Source organism: Dendrobium catenatum, unplaced genomic scaffold, assembly GCF_001605985.2.
Source record: "Dendrobium catenatum unplaced genomic scaffold, ASM160598v2 fragScaff_scaffold_819, whole genome shotgun sequence".
Lineage (NCBI taxonomy): Eukaryota > Viridiplantae > Streptophyta > Magnoliopsida > Asparagales > Orchidaceae > Dendrobium > Dendrobium catenatum.
In genome coordinates this window covers 850,106-865,416 of record NW_021319281.1, presented here as the reverse complement: position 1 = coordinate 865,416, position 15,311 = coordinate 850,106, and the positions used below count along the sequence as shown (strand labels likewise).

General features: G+C 31.7%; 1 protein-coding gene across 1 annotated transcript; it reads left to right on the top strand.

Moving 5' to 3' along the window:
• The first annotated feature begins 257 nt into the window (after nucleotides 1-257).
• Nucleotides 258-14,937, top strand: LOC110109809 (protein trichome birefringence-like 26). Its single transcript, XM_020841007.2, has 4 exons — nucleotides 258-640; nucleotides 2,568-2,651; nucleotides 3,294-3,571; nucleotides 13,940-14,937. The coding sequence occupies exons 1-4, from the start codon at nucleotides 442-444 to the stop codon at nucleotides 14,729-14,731; spliced, it is 1,353 nt and encodes a 450-aa protein (XP_020696666.1). The 5' UTR covers nucleotides 258-441; the 3' UTR covers nucleotides 14,732-14,937.
• The last annotated feature ends 374 nt before the right edge of the window (nucleotides 14,938-15,311 follow it).

The following is a 15,311-nucleotide window of genomic DNA, read 5'->3' as shown; positions in this document are numbered from 1 at the left end:
AGAAATATTGAATGATGAATCATAAAATATGTAACATAAATTTATATCATTTATCTCTTTTTAACGACTGTCCTATTTTTCTATGAGGATTGAGGATTTATCTTTTCTCGTCTAGTTGTTCCTTTCCATGCTCGTCTTATTCTTTGAAGTTCTTATTATATTTGTGTGAATAAAGTAAAACAACTCATATATTTATTACACATCAACTTGGTTTCGCGCCTCGAATTCGAATATACCCTCACGATTACTGCCCTTTCGTTAATTGAAAGACAAAGCAAAGAGTTGAGAACCCAAGCTTGTGACGTTTGCTTTCATCACATTTATTTCTATCCCTCAAACTTATATAAGAAGCCAGAGCTCGCATCCGCTACAATCTGTATTCCATATCTCTTCTTATCCTTGCTCTTCCCCTCCCTTCCCTTACAAGAAAGGGGGAAGCAAATGGCCGAAGAGGAGATGCAGGAACCGGGCCTTTCTCGGCCGAAGAAGGGCTTATGTCTCCTTCTTATGTTCTTCGCATTGATTCTTTTAACGTCATTCGCCTACTTTCTACTGTTTCCGAACTCCTCTGATACCAACGTCACCTCCTGTCCTGCTTTCTTCAATATTGTTCCGGCAATCAGTGGAAGGGCTCAGAGAGGTATGTATTTTCTTTTTTAATAAAGGTTCTTGGTGTGGATTTTGATGGTTTGAAGGCTTTCAGCCTTTAAGGCTTTTAAAAGGATTTTCTAGTTCTTTATATCGTTTGAGAATCTTCGATTCCTTTTTGTTGGAAAGCCATTAAATTACCAAGTAATGAATCTGTCGTGGCCCATGCGTATTAATTGTTTCGCTATTATATATTTTCCCCAAGAAATTGAAATAGGTATAAATGAAGTTGGGTATTAAAATATTATTTGCTGTATCTTAGTTCATGAAATTTGTGGGGTTCTCATTGAAGTTGGAGGGGGAACTTTTGATGGTCGTTCGTAATGACAGAACCACAATGTATATAAATTTTGCGACCTCAAAATTTTTAGCTTAGTGAGATAACAAAATCTACTAGAACTCAAATTGATGTTTCATTCGAGATGGGCCAACAGAAAATAAATCCATGTTTGTGGCTACTTGAAATCAATTCTAAGTTAATTCAGAATTATTGATGCATAACATTCATGCCCTTATTTCCACTTCATTCAGCTCAAAATGAGCAACACAATATATATTAATTTTATTTCGTTTGAAACATGTTTGGGTCAACCCGTCTTGTTTTAAAATTTACTCAAAATATTATTCAAGACAAAATATTGATTATTAAAAAACTCGATTTAATAAGTCTGATCCTAATCGACTCAAAATTTTAAAAAATTTCCCTTTTAAAAATTAATTTAAAAAATTATTTAATATTACATCCCCTAAATAAGAATTGTTTAAAATTCAAATAAAAATTTTTATGTTTATTTATATACAAAATACACATATGAAAGAATTTATTTCATATTAAGTAAGCTATTATTTGTAATTTATCATTATTATTATTCTCTATTATTAGTAATATTTCTCATATGATTTAAATATTTTTAGGTTTTATATTTAAATAAAAATAATGAAGTGTTAGATATATAAATAGCAAAGAATACTATTAGAAAAAGAATTATAATATAATAAATAACAAGTGGAAAGGGTGACTTCAGCTTCAAAAATTTTTGATTGTTTTACTAAAACATAGGATGTGATTATAAGAAAGGAATTTAGGAGCTAGTTTTTTAGGTTGTATTCCTGTTATGTTAGTTTTTCAAGGCCTGAAGACTGCATCAAACTTCGGATGTTATTTTTTATGCAAAGCTTATTTTCTGTTTTTTTTTATGCTTTAGGTGTCCAATGGAGGCGTTATTTTTTGAGATGTAGAAGTAGTATGCTATCTATTTGATAGAAAGTATATGCTTAAATTGTAACAGAAAGTTAATGTAACATTATAGGCTTTTTCTACTAATTCCGATCACTGAATTAATTTGCTGGGCCCCAACTGTATATTGACTTGTTTTTGCTTATATTTTTAAGCCATTATTCTACTTCAAGAACGGATTTAGTGCCGTTATTAGTAAATATATATTAATAAATTACTCCTATTTCTTGCTTCCAATAATAAAAATTCAATTTGCAACCCTCCAAATTATAAATTAATTATTGTGCCCTCGTTGAGAAAAATTCTAGCTTTTCCATTAATTCTACATATTTTGCATTGAACCATAAACTTCTCAATATCTGGGTTTTGGATGAAACTAATTGAACTCTTTCACTCCCTAGCTTCTATGACTTGATATTGGACTGAAAATTTATAAATAATTAAACTGGTTTGATATTGGCCTTAATTATTTGAACGAGCACTTGGAATTCTAGAATGTCAGTTCTTTATCATATATGCATTTGAAAAACTTGCAAAGTTCCTCTCGGAGGCACAATGATTACATAAATATTTAAATAAGTTCGTATGATGCGTCGGTTAATTGTAGATTTTAGTTTTAATGCATGAATTAATGGAAATTTTTATTTTCATCTCATTAATTTTTTTTCCTTCTGATTTTCAGGTGTATCAGTAGAACAAAAAAATTCCTCGTATATTCAACTTCCGAGAATGTCATTGAATGATAGACATAAATATTTACTGAAAGGTAATTGATGTTTAATTTTTTTTTTTAAATAAGGACGTAATTCAAACAGATTTATTCACTAATAATTATGAATGCATTGTTCTCGTGGATGTTTAAATGTTTAATATTTGCTTGAGCTTATCAGTCTCTAGAAGTATAGAGAAAAGCAATTTTTTGGCAATAGGAGAAAAGCAATTTTAAAAGTATCACTAGCTTCTATTATCTTGTTCTCCAAAATGGATGTAATGCATTCAAATTCCATCCTTTTTTATCTTCATTATATGCCTTGAAATTCTTTGCAGAAAGCTATTCACGTAGTTTTCGTATGAAGCTAGTTGCGTCTTTCAGTATTAAGGATAAGGACAATTGAAGTTGCAAATTTCATTGCAAAAGCGATTTCTCCATATTAATAGTTATAGTCATACAAGATATAGATATTGTAGGTTTCTTATTCCCTTTAATCATCTTTGATGTGAAGCTAGTGTAATAAACTTAGGCTATCAATGCAAAATTGTTACCAAAGTCTTTGCAAAATTTAAGAAGTTAGCTGCTTTACCTTTAGTTTAGCATACAACACACTGTCAGCATTGTTTTGGGTCTGTTTGTGTGTTTCAGTGTTTGGTTTTGGGCTAATGGTTGGATACATGTATGCTCGCAATACAGGACAATGTGATCTTTTTTCTGGACAATGGATAAACGATCCTTCAGGACCTGCTTACACGAACGCTAGCTGCAATTTCATCCAACCACCTCAAAATTGCATGAAAAATGGTCGGCCAGATACAAATTATCTTTACTGGAGATGGAAACCTTATGATTGTGAGTTGCCACCTTTTGATCCATTTAAATTTATGGATGCCATGAAAGATAAATCGATGGCCTTCATTGGGGATTCAATTTTTCGAAACCAAATTCAGTCATTGCTTTGCCTTCTCACCAAGGTTCATATCTAGATATCTTTTGAAATTTATCATTTCATCATAGATTATTTCATTTTTATCATTCTTGATGTAATCTGCCACTTGCTTTCCTACTTAATTTTTTCAACAATTTCATGTAAGTGATATCATGGTGATGTCCAATCATATATCATTCTTTCTTATTTAGTGAACTGAACTAATTAATCTTCTTAGTAGTATTTCTAATTTTGTTGTGCTTCAAAAAAAAAACATATGTAATTAAAGTTACCAGTTTCCCAAATTTCATGAACTGTAACATATTTTCCCTTACGTTAATGATCTCTTTTGTCCACTACTTCTGGTTGACAACATTGAAATTGCTTTGCTATCTGCGATGATAAGTTAATCTAAGGTAACCCATTTCAATGTTAAGTTGGAATAAAAATTAGCTTGATTGGATTGGATTTTTCGTATTATTTTCCATGCTCTTAATATTATTGTTCTCCTAAAAATATTATGCTAACTGTTATGGTGTCAATATTATTATGTTCAAAATAGCTTTGAACAAAACACAAAGGCAAAAAGTCCAAAAAAAAAAAACGACCAAAGCACACAAACTTTATGTTGTATGTTAATATCAGCCTACTTCTACTATCACATAAAGTTTAAATAATCTACTAAGTTTCAAAATATTACATATTATTTGGAGAAAAGGATAAAGACATCCCTTCTTTATATCAATGGCTAAGATAGAATGGAGCCACCTGCTATGATGATTTTGACTAAACGTGGAAAAGAAAATGTTGTTAAGTTATTGTCTCTAACTTTCTCTGCTATAAGAGTTCAAACGAGAGCTTGTCTCTTATATTGTCAAATGTTTCTTTTCTTGTTAGAATCCAAAATAAAAGCACATCTTCCTTTTTGAATTACTCTGAAGGCTTCCTCCTACAAGAACCTATGAAATTTCTCTCATTCTCTATAACATATCATCCCATACCCCTTCACTCTCTCGTATCTTTTTCTTATTGTTGTAGGGTACCAAATATATCCCTGTAAGTTTTTTTTTGTAGTATTAACAAGGTATGAGTTTGAAAACATAAAATTACTTACATGATCTCATGAAAATTTTCAAAATCTCTTAAGGTTAATAAAATATCTTTCAATTATGAGCTCCACAAAATTTTCACCCAGCATTGCTGAGATAGTTTACGTGCTATTGGTTTAAAATTTCGAAAGAAATATTAGATTGAAGTTAAGAAACTATACAAAGCTCTAGTTCTTAGTTTCACACAAGTACAAGCCCATATGTGTATTTACCCTTCACATGATGAATGTAAACTTTTGATTAAGGCTTGTCATTAGAAGTTAAGTGCTTAGTGTATCGTAGAATAAATTTGATTTATAACTAAGAAATTTATCATCTTAAACTTAATGTTAATGTTAGAGGAATAATGGAAAACTTGATCAAGATCTCATTGTTCCATTATTCAGAGTTGTCATGAACCCTGATATACTTAGTCAGGGGAGATAAAAATATAATTTGATGGAAGGATTCTTATTGATAATCATGGGTTAGTTTGTTTAAGATATCTTGTATACTTGGAGTGGGTGTTTATACAGGGGGGCAATTTTAAATTGATCATAGCTAATAGAGGACTTTATACCTATCAAGGGCATCCTATGATTAATTACTCAATAGTCTTTTGGTTATTTGAAACTTACAAGATTTAAATGTAACTATAATTTAATAGTGCCCTTTTTGTGGAAAAATTGTCCAGTCAGAGATCCCTAATCATAATTATTTAACAGTGGTGTCATTTTATGGCTAAATTATCGTTCATAGGCATTGAAGGCCTATTGCGAACATAAAATCAAATTTCTTCACTAATTTTGCAAAACTATACTTTCATTCATAACAATATGATTTAAAGGTGATTTTTAAAAAGTATTGTATGGATATCTTTCATGAGTCAAGGCTTGTCAGCTCTAGTCTTGTAAGGAGGATCGAATTTGAAATGTGGGACTTACGACTAATTTGTGCTAAGCACATACTTATCTATTAGTGGTTTATCTTGAAAAAAAGAGGTTTGTTAATTTCTAAAATTATTGTAAACTTTTCAGAGTGATTGCATGCTTCTCAAGGTGATGATGTTATTATTCATATTTTTTTTATCCACTCACAATTCTCAAATATTTAAGTGTTTATCATATTCATCGAAGCATATGCAAACAAGTTTGATCTAAAAAACAAGTGTATACACATTAAAAAGTGATTGTAGGTTTTACATAGAATTACACGCACTTTGCAGTTAGAAGGGTTTAGGTTTATATTCATATTTAACCCGCCCTACTTTCTGATGTTCATATTTGGATTTTAACATGTTTATTATAACACACGGGGTTAAGATTGATCTTAAGGAGTTGATATATTGTGCACATTCTTTAATGCATTTGCAAAGTGCATCTGCACATTTTATGATACATTAGCACTGTACACTTCAATAATTTTTAGTATACTTACATTTACATGAAGCACATTCATACTTATACGATTTTCAGTGTCTTTACATAATATTCTAACATAATAATCAATATATTTGCATCTCTTTCTATTCTTTTCACAGTGGATTTACACATTTTGCAGTACATTTACAATATTAACTTGGAGAATATGTTGGCAAAATTGCTATAATTGATTTGTCCCATCATATATGCATTGTTGAAATAGCCATGCAACCAGTAACATGTAGAAGTACATTGCTTTCTCTCATTTAGATAGTCTTTATTCATGAGGTGAACAATTCATTCATAAGGTGTGTATTAGTTGCTTAATATCTGCATTGTTTAGGCAATTGTACAATCTTTGATGTGTAAGAGTTTGGATTATTATATTTTGTTTGAAAGCTATTCATGTGGATGCAATTGCTAGTGGTGTGTGGGAGTTTAATGTGGTAGTTTTTGGCATGAAAGTTTTTCCATAGAATGTGCACATAACTTTTCATGTTAGATTCATTGTTACTCTTATTTTGTCCACTTGTGTGCATCTTACGCTTTCTATTGTGAGTGTCTTGAGTTAGAATCTCTCATGTGCTTCAGTACTAACACGATTTATCTGTATGTGACTTGCATTTTACTTGGGTGGGCCTATAGGGAGTTTCACTTCTATCTATAAGTAGGAGTTCATTATTATTCATTTTTTCTCAAGTTTAGCTCATCGATCATATTTTTAAGAATTTTTAATTTTCAACACATTTTTTAATAGTATGAAGGGGGTTCTACGCTTACAAACGTGCTCTTAAGTTCATTAAATGTCCTCTTGCTTATTATTGAGTTCTCAAATTCATCACTAGTTCCCAGTTAGTTATATTTATTTTCAACTATTATCACACACTTTTAATTTTTTTTAATTTCCTTTTTTATTATTTGTAATTTGTACTCATTCATTTTATTCAAATTATCATTTTTTTGTGTGTATAGTCTAAAGTGTTTATTTATTTTATTCATTTTTTTAGTTTTAAACAAATTAGCTTTGCTATAAAATTTAGTTGTCTCCCAACATTTCCCTCGTGTAAGGGCATCATTTGTTGTGCTAAGCCTAGCTACCACACCAAGAAATGCATGATTGTTGCAGTTGTTAGACATTGTGATTGGGGATATCCCACTATAGAAAGATGTGTATGGGTCTTCGTGTGCATGTTCCAAGATTTACAATATTTCTCCATCAGGTTCGAACATCGTGTGCAAGTACTCTCTCCATGCTAATAAAGTGCATATCATGCTCCATCGCAAGCACACCTCCTATGAGTTTCCCCTACCATGATAGGAAAAATGCGTACAGGTTTCACTCATAACACCAAATGTATCATAATCAGGATTTTGAGAAGTTTTAATGTTAAATATTTTATACCTATGTGCCTGAGGCGATGATGATGAATGCACCATGAGTTAGCAAGGTGAAATCCGCAACTTTTTTCTTCCTTTATTTTAGTTCTTTTTTCTTCCTTTTTTTCTTTATTTCCCTTTTTTCTTTTTCTTTTTTTAGAGAGAAAGGGAGGGAATAAGATAGATAAAGAGAGGGAAATAAATAGAGAGAGAAAGACAGAAGAAATTAGAAAGAGAGAGAAAGAGAGGGAGAAATAGAGAGACAATGAGAGGGAGAGAAAGCGGGGGAAAGAGAATAAGAGATAGTGAGCTGGAGAAAATGAGTGATTCAGAAAGTCAGAGAGAGAAAAAAACAAGAATGTTGGGGAGAGATAAAAGAATGAGGGAGAAAGAGAATGAGAGAGGAGAAAAGGGGGGAAGAAGAGGTTAAGAGTGAGAAATAGAGGACAAGAGAGGAGATGAGGGAGAGAGAGATGGGGGGGGGGAAGGGTGGAAGAAGAGAGAAAGAGAGAAAGGAAGAAGAGGGACGAAGAAGAGAGAAAGAGAGAACGAAAGGAAGAAAGAGAGAGGAAGTGCATGTTGACAGTGGCAATGATAGCTAGGAAATGCAAGGCATTTGAACCGCAAGAGCAAGTGTGGAAGAATGGAGGGAGAGACTAATTGTGGGAGAGTGGGGGCATGGGCCAAGTGAGGGTAGATTTAGGATTTGTACTAATAAAGTGGATGATAGGCTTGAACAACATTTGGAAATACTGAGAGGTCGTAGTCACTATGAAAACTTCTTAACATGATCATTCACACTTCCTTGCTATGAGTTCGACCATTTATCTATAGAGATCTCACAGAATGGGAAACCACCATTAAGTTTAAATATAGGGAGTATAAATAACTATGAAGTGTCATTGACCAGGTGAGTTACAGCATGTGGGAAATCATGTACTCATCCGTTGTTCTTATCGAGCAAAGTGGATAGTCTAGACTATTGTGTCATTGACAATAGTAGTCCAATTGTCTTAAATGGCCTCAAGACTATTCTGTTGCGTAGCTTTCTAGCCTTAAGTGCAGATATGTCCTATTAGATTGATATATTTTATAGGCCCATAAGAAAACTTTTAAGAAGGATGGAATCTATGAAGCCATACATCCCTCAATGTTCATCTTTGAGAGAATCCCTCCTTCTTGGGTTGATTGAACAACTAAATTTTTAGGATCTATATAATTGAGAATATCTCTTTGGTCTTCGCACTTGAACTTATCCAGCTGAGTAATCATCTTTGGTCCTGATAGCTATTGAATAATCATTAAGTTTAAAAAAAGATACTTAAATAGATTTTAATTCATACAAATATTAGATATAAGGATAAAGATAACACTTTGTTTGTCATTCTTTAGAGAGGATGCAACCACATACCATGAATATGAGAGATAAACGTGGAGAATTGCTGCTACACTTTACTATTGTCATTTTACTATTACAAAAGTCTAATTGAACTTTTCTCTTTATTAAGGTTGAAGGCTTCTCCTCTTCCTAGAACTAAATGTATCAAAATCTTTTCCTTAACAAGCCGAAGACCTCCTTCTAAACACCCAAAAACTCCATTTTCCTTCAATTCCTATTATGGAATATCAATACCCTCATTCAAAAACTTTATTTATAATAATAAAAAACCATGGGTTTAAGAAAATAGAATTATATGCATTATTCATTAAAAATTTATACAACCATTTAAAATCAATAAAAAATATCATAGTTACAAAAAAAGCATTGATCACATTTTTGCAATTGTCATTAAATTATTTGTAAAAAATAGAATATTTAAAATATATCTTTAAAGGATTTGATAACAGTAAATTTTTTTATATATATCCGTAACAAATAATACGTTATAATAGCTTGAACATCGCTACAAATTTCCTGTTTAGACATCAATGATAAATTTAAATTGGCTTAATCAACTTATATTTCTTGTTAGTTCATATTTCTGGGAATGCTAATTCAACATTTATAGCTTTATATGATTGTCTGATCACCAAAACAGAGCTCCAGAAAACTTGTAGCGTAAACTCAGATTCCGTAATATATGAATCAACACTTTCAGATTCCATCGAAGTTAATGTCGCAGTAATGAGATAAACTGTGTGAAAAGACAGGTTCAGGGAATATTGGAAAGTAAACATTTAGATTCCAAATGATTAATACTCAATTAGAATAAAATTTAGTTTCTTTGAGCTTCTTGATGTCGGTAGCAGAAATTTTCTAAATGTAATCCTAAAAGCAATTTCTAGTTAAGGGAACTTATCGGCCTTTTTATGAACCTCAACTCATCTTCAAGAACCCAATTATTGCAGGCTCTTTATTTTCTTTTTTTTTTTTACAATCGTTTTCTACTCTAATTTAGCCTTTCTAAGATTTCTAAACTGGTTGCTAGTGCATCCATAGAGACCTATGCCCATATTCAAATTTGATAAAATGGGTTCCATGGAAATGCCCGAAGCAATTCCTTGAGAAGAAATCTTAGCTAAATAAGAGTTAAGAGCAAAAGACAAAATAGGAGATAAATATTCAGTGGATAAACTATTCTTCTCCTTATTCCCTTTGGCAAAGATTTTCCTTCGTTTATCTATGTAATTTACGTAATTAGCCATGCTGGTGATGAAATTTTGATGAGATCTTCTCCTCCTGATATCGGTGTAGTCCTTTCTTAGATGAAAATCTAAAGCTTATTAGTGGTGATTGAAGGGCTGATACCCAGCTTATTTCGCTCACAACGATATTTTTTTCATAAGGATGACCATTTATCTTGTAGTGTTATCTTGTAGTGTTTTCAGTTATTTGTTCTTTTTGCTTGATAGCGGCTGGTTATGCTGCTACAACTTTGTGAATTATAAATCACATAACTATAGAGCGACTTAAAGGTAGAATGATCAAGCATCCTGACAATATTATTATAAGAAATTTATACTAAGTAGGTATGTTTGGTTTGAAGGAAATGCAAATGTATTCTGTTTCGGAATTACATATTAGGTTTTTAGTTCCAATGAAATAAGTAATTGAATTTATCGAAAAAAGAAAAAAAAAAGGTAAAATGCATTTTCCATTAACAATTCCTTACATAACCCTCGAAAAATTGAGATCAAAATCTATTGTGCCATCATTCTGTTTCATATGTTTTGTACTTCGAAGAAATAAAAACTAAATTTCTCATAACCCAAAATATAAAAAAAAATTATTTTACTTAATTTCTCCTCGGCCACAAAAAGGTTGAGTTTAATTTCAACTAATTTTCTTTCCGTTTAGTTTTCTCTCTTTCAATTTATTTGAACTAAATAAGGTCTTAAAAGTATGACGCTTGATGACCTTTTCATCAAATCCTTCTAGGCATCTAGTGTTTGTTGATGTTGTAACAAGAGTTTCCATAATACACTGCAAAAAAAATCATCATGATCAAGAAAGATACACCAGAAGCAGACAAAAAAAAGAAGATAACATGTAGCCACAAAGACTTTAAGGTTTATGCGGGTTGGCATCAACCAAACATTTATTTACTAGAAGGGAAACTAAATTTGATCCTTTAACAAAACTACAGCCACAATCATTGTGCACAAATCAAGAGCAATTATCAAAACATGTTTAAATCACAAATCACCCAAACACCACGAAGAAGAACAAGAAACCCAAAAAATATTGTAATGCAAAGATTACCTGACACACAAGAAAACTTTATTCATGCATGCACCACTAAAGCTTCGTTTGGGATGGCTTTTTTATTGCTTTTTAAAGTAGCTCTCTTATACAAAATTTTTAATTTTTGTACTAGAAATTTGTTTTAAGAAGCAAGAAGAAAGCCGTCCCAAACGAAACCTAAGACTCGTATGTCTTCCAAGAACCTTATCAGTGGAGAGGGTACGTAAGAAATGACGTAGATTTCCAAAATCAAGATGCTTCTCTATTTAATTGCATGCATAAATCTAGATGAACACCATTATATAGATAGAGAGTTGAATGCATCCCTATATACTGCTTGAAGTAAATCTGATTTATCCCAAAATTAGCAATAATCACCTCTGTAATCAATTGGAAAATTTGATGCCAAGGATCGAAGCGTGAGACCAATATTTATGATTTCCCAATAACAAAAGTTTGTGTGAATCCCATTTCTAGTGATTTTCCCAAATCTAAATTTATGCAAGGGTAAATTTTCAAAAATTTTGTAAAAAATCATTAAGCAATAGAACGATGCTTTTGTCTCCTACTCTCCAAGATGAGTACTCTAAGCTTCCCTGAAGGGCTCAATATCTTGTAATGTCATTAGGTTTAAAGTTTTCCTAAGCTGGTCTTTATATATAACTAAAAGCCTCTTTGACTGCCAAAAAAAAGGCCTCTTTGCTAAATTTCATAAAAGTAGAGGCTCTATTATTTTTCAAAGCATGAAGGCATGCCTATTAAATCATATTTGAATGAGTTTAGTTCAATCATTCAAGATTTGAATATTATTGATGAGATTATTGATATTGAAGAACAAGCCTTATTATAATTATGCTCTTTTCCTCTCCCTTACAATTACTTTTGAGACACTATGTTATATGGTTGTAATGTAATAAGCTTAGCATATGCTAAGAAGTTAGGGAAGTGATAACCCAATTGAAGGTCGATTGCAAGTTAATAGAGGTAATCATGTGAGGAAGGGGTTCTATTCTAATAATGGTAAGAGAAAATTTTAGAATGAATGTAAAATGACTACCTTCTTCTATTCTGATAAGAAAATGCACAAAAAGGATTTATTTTGCTTTGAAGAAGAGAAATCAAGAAGCAAATAATGACCATAAAAACGTTAAATCAACCGATGTAAGTACTTTTACAGATTTTTCTAGTTATAAATTTAGTGATTATTTTGGGTGATTGAAAATAAAATGTAAAAGTAGTAGATTTTGGACTCAATTTAATTTAATTACATGTTCAACTATAGATTTGTTTTTCACATGCAAGCTATGCTTACATGAGTAATGGGGCCATGTGCAAAATTATAGGTTATGGCACCATAAAGTTTCATGTTAGCATAACTATGTTTTTTGCTAGAGTCATATCTGTGCCATATTTAAAGATGATTTTAATATCCTTAATTTCTTTTAGTATTACTTGATATATCTTCTCTAGTGATGTTAATACCCTTTTTATCTAGATGGGTGCATTGGTTGTCTTACTGATGAATAGAATTAGTGAACTTTTTGTTGTATAATGCAATGTCTTGTGTTAGATTCAATTATAGTGGTAGCTCATCAAAGTAAAAATGATACTTAGTATATGACATAAAATGGGACCTACTATGAAATTTATTAGTAATAATTAATAAAAAATACTGCAAAATATTTTTTTGCTACTAAGAGCTTCGAAAGGCATATGGGTATTACATGATAGGAAAAAGTTCAAAATAAAAGAACAACATAGTAATATGACTAAGTCTAACAAATTTGTAAATTGAGGTATTGTACTGCCTTAGTTACCTTCATGAATGCTGACATGGAGGTGCCATATAGAGATTTGTTCAAATATAATTATTCAAAATTAGACTCCATGTGAAAGATTATTTAGCATGGCGTCTTAATTTCAATAATTATTTTAGATTTGATTTGATCTTAATTTTTTATAATTGGTGGGCTACCATAAAGTCAAAATATATGCTACTAAAAAATCTTAAATGGAGGCTTTCAAAAATTCCTAAATGGAGATTATTATAAAATTTGAAAGAAGGTTACCACAAAAGTCTACAAATGAGGCTACAAAAGCCTTTGGGTTGATTATTAATTTATGGGAGCTCTTTTGCTAGTTTTATTTTAATTGTACAGTGTTAAATCACATATATTTATCTTTTCCTCTATCCACTATTTGAAAATTGCCACTCTCCCTATTAGCTAATGTCTCCTTATTCCTCATACTAGATCCTTCTTTTCCCTACTTGTGATGTCACCCATTCCTATTGGATTTGTTTGTTTGACTAATTTCAGTGCTTTTATTGATTATGACATTCATTGCGGTTTCTTTTAGGGTCCCAAGTTCTTTTTGCACCTATTGTATTTGTATCTCCTTGTGTTCATTCATTTTCTTGAGTTGTATTGTTTTGCTTTAGGTTTTTCCTCTTAGAGCTTATGTTTTTTTCTCTTAATGCTTGTAATTCTATCTAGCATTTTGTTTTATTCATCAATATATTTAAACATAGGCTCTCAATTTTCTCTCTCTCTCTCTCTCTCTCTCTCTCTCTCTCTCTCTCTCTTATATATGTGTGTGTGTGTTTGTATGACACTTGTATATCCTTGACGTAACATGAGTTGTAGCTACAACTTTAGAATATCCAATGCAAAATCTGTGATGTCGCCTCCTTAAAATTTCTATGATTTAACAAAACACATTTGAATTCCAATTGAAAAAATGCATCAAGTTGGAATATCAAAATATATCTTAATTTCCACTTTCTTTTGCATTTATTAAACTGTAGCATACATTTGATAATGCTGATTTACTCTGCATTGTAGGTCGAGGAGCCTGTTGAGGTCTACCATGACAAGTTTTTCAGGTCCCGAACTTGGTACTTCGCCAATTACAATTTCACTGTTGGTGTCATCTGGGCTCCATTCTTAGTCAAGGCTGAGTTATTTGAGGATGATGAAGGCAAATCAAAATCTGATGTTGAGCTTCACCTTGACATCCTTGAAGATAAATGGACTAGCCAATACAATAAATATGATTATGTGATCTTCTCTGGTGGGCAATGGTTTCTTAAATCAATGATCATTTGGTTGAATAACACAATTGTTGGCTGCCACAATTGCAAAAACAACAACTTAAAGGAGCTAGGCATCGATTGCCCTTACCACAAAGCTCTCCAAACGGTTTTCGAGTTCATGATCTCTTCTGATCACAAGCCTCTCATCTTCTTTAGGACATGGACGCCAGATCACTTTGAGTATGGAGAGTGGTTTAGTGGAGGGGTATGCAATAGAACTACTCCATATAGTGAGGGACAATACAAAGGAAAGCCAATAGACCATGTGATGAGAACAATTGAAATTCAGGAGTTTGAGAAGGCTGTAAGTATGGCTTCACAGACTGGTGCTCGTCTAAAACTATTAGATACTTTTCATCTTTCTGTTTTAAGACCTGATGGGCATCCAGGTCCTTACAGAACTTATCATCCCTTTGGTAAGGATAAGATTGCTAAAGTTCAAAATGACTGCCTTCATTGGTGCTTGCCAGGGCCTATCGATACATGGAATGAATTGATTGCGAAGATTCTTGTTGATGAAAGAGATATAAGCTCTAATTGATTGAGATTATATCAGACTGTTACATCTGCTATGTAAAATGGTGCTTGATATCTTTTACCTCTGCATATGCCAGTTCTTCTTTGTCCTTGCCTTCAAGCATATAGTGATATATTTATATTTCCACTACTTTTTCAAGTCGATTTGTCATGTTCTGTTATCGTACTATTGTTGGTTAAGAAATAAAATATGTTGCTTTTCCATGATAAGAGATTTAACTTTCTAATTTCTTGGTATTCATTTTTCCTCCATCTTCATAATGTTAATGTGTTTCGCCATATTTTTTTTTTCTTGAGAAACACCTGTGTAGGCTCATGTCTTAACCAGCATGAGAGATTGGTATTATGGCAGACGCAAAGTCTCTACCACTCTTACGAATGTTTCATGATAGATGAAAGTCTTTAGCAGTGCTTAAGATTTATTTTCTATACAAGTTTTGATGAAGGAAACTGATATTTCTGAGCATGCTTGTAAGTTTATCGAAGGAAAATTATTTGGGCTAATTTTATTAGTTGTAGATAAACATTTGGTTTTCGAAATCGATGATAGAAAATAGATGATTAAATGTGTTAGAATCAAATCA